The following is a 1,297-nucleotide window of genomic DNA, read 5'->3' on the forward strand; positions in this document are numbered from 1 at the left end:
ACACCCTCTAGAAACTCACTTTCTGAGGCTCCTTGTAATTAGATGTGATCATCGGAGACCTCCAGGAAAGCAGAACCAATAGGTATGCATAAGGACAAAGAGGTTTATTTTAAGTAATTGGTTCACAGAGGTATGGTGATCAGGGAAGAACCAGTGTTACAGGTCAAGTCAACAGCAGCCTGCTGCCAGAGTCTCCATCTTGCTTCCGAAGAACCAGTCTTTGTGCTATTAAAGCCTTGGACTGAATAGATGAGACCCACTCACATTTGGAAGGGCACTCCCCTATAATCGACTGTTACTCTCATCCAACTTGACAAACAAACTGAACCATCGTACCAGGGTATGGAGCTGTGAGCCTAGGACCTAATCTTTACACAAGGCAGCGGTGCGGAACTGAGTACCCTTGGGAAAGAATAGTGATAGAGAGATCCACTTTAAAGAGACGAATATGGTGGCTGCAGTGCTGGTGGCAGCCCCCATCACTCAGGTCTACTCCTAGCAATGGAAGCAGAGAATCACCACCAACCTCCTCCTGCCCTGTAGCTTCAAGCCTCGTTCTTAAGTCTTCCAGGGACTTCAGAGCCCCACTCTGCTCATTCAACGCATCCCCTGTCTGCTTAAAAGAGTGGAAGCACCAACAAGCGTGTGTGCTGTGAGAGGAAATTGCCATCATCCCCAGCAAAAACCTTCGGCTATGTCACGCATCTGATGAAGCGGATTCAGGGGGGTCCTGTGAGAGGCATCTCCATCAAGTTGCAGGAAGAAGAGAGAGAGAGGAGAGATAATGATGTTCCTGAGGTCTCAGCCCTAGATCAGGAGATCACTGAGGTAGATCCTGACGCCAAGGAAAAGCTGAAACTTCTGGACTTTGGCAGTCTCTCCAAAGGAGAGTTCCAAGGTTGAGGCAGCCTGGGCTACGTAGTGAGACCATATTTCATTTGAGGGCGAGGGATGATGGGAGAACTTGCCTTGGCATGTGCAAGGCCCTAGGTCCCAACCCAGTACGGCGGGTCCCTGGGTTCCAACCTAGTACCGTCGGGAAGAAATGGGAAGAAGTGGGAAGAAGGTAGGACCCTACTTTTCTAATGTTTCTCCTTGACATAGGCACAAGGCTTAGTGGTTTCTAACTGGAGCTTCAATCGGGATGGCAGCAGTGACGTGTGACCTCACACGGACAAAAATCACCATACTGTAAGGTCCACCTTTGTCTCTCAGGTCACCGCTGGGAAAAAAATAAAAAAGACTATATTTGTTGTGAGGAAGCAAAGAGCCCTGTGGAGAGTTTTCTGCCCTGACA

The 1,297-nt window shown here is 49.0% G+C and overlaps 1 protein-coding gene across 1 annotated transcript; it reads left to right on the forward strand.

Annotated features, from left to right (window-relative positions):
* The first annotated feature begins 448 nt into the window (after window positions 1-448).
* Window positions 449-903, forward strand: LOC116904302 (40S ribosomal protein S17-like). The gene is made up of 2 exons (XM_032907221.1): window positions 449-487; window positions 625-903. Exons 1-2 carry the CDS (start codon window positions 449-451, stop codon window positions 901-903), a joined length of 318 nt encoding a protein of 105 aa, XP_032763112.1.
* Window positions 904-1,297: the final 394 nt, after the last annotated feature.

This window comes from Rattus rattus, chromosome 6, assembly GCF_011064425.1.
Source record: "Rattus rattus isolate New Zealand chromosome 6, Rrattus_CSIRO_v1, whole genome shotgun sequence".
NCBI lineage: Eukaryota > Metazoa > Chordata > Mammalia > Rodentia > Muridae > Rattus > Rattus rattus.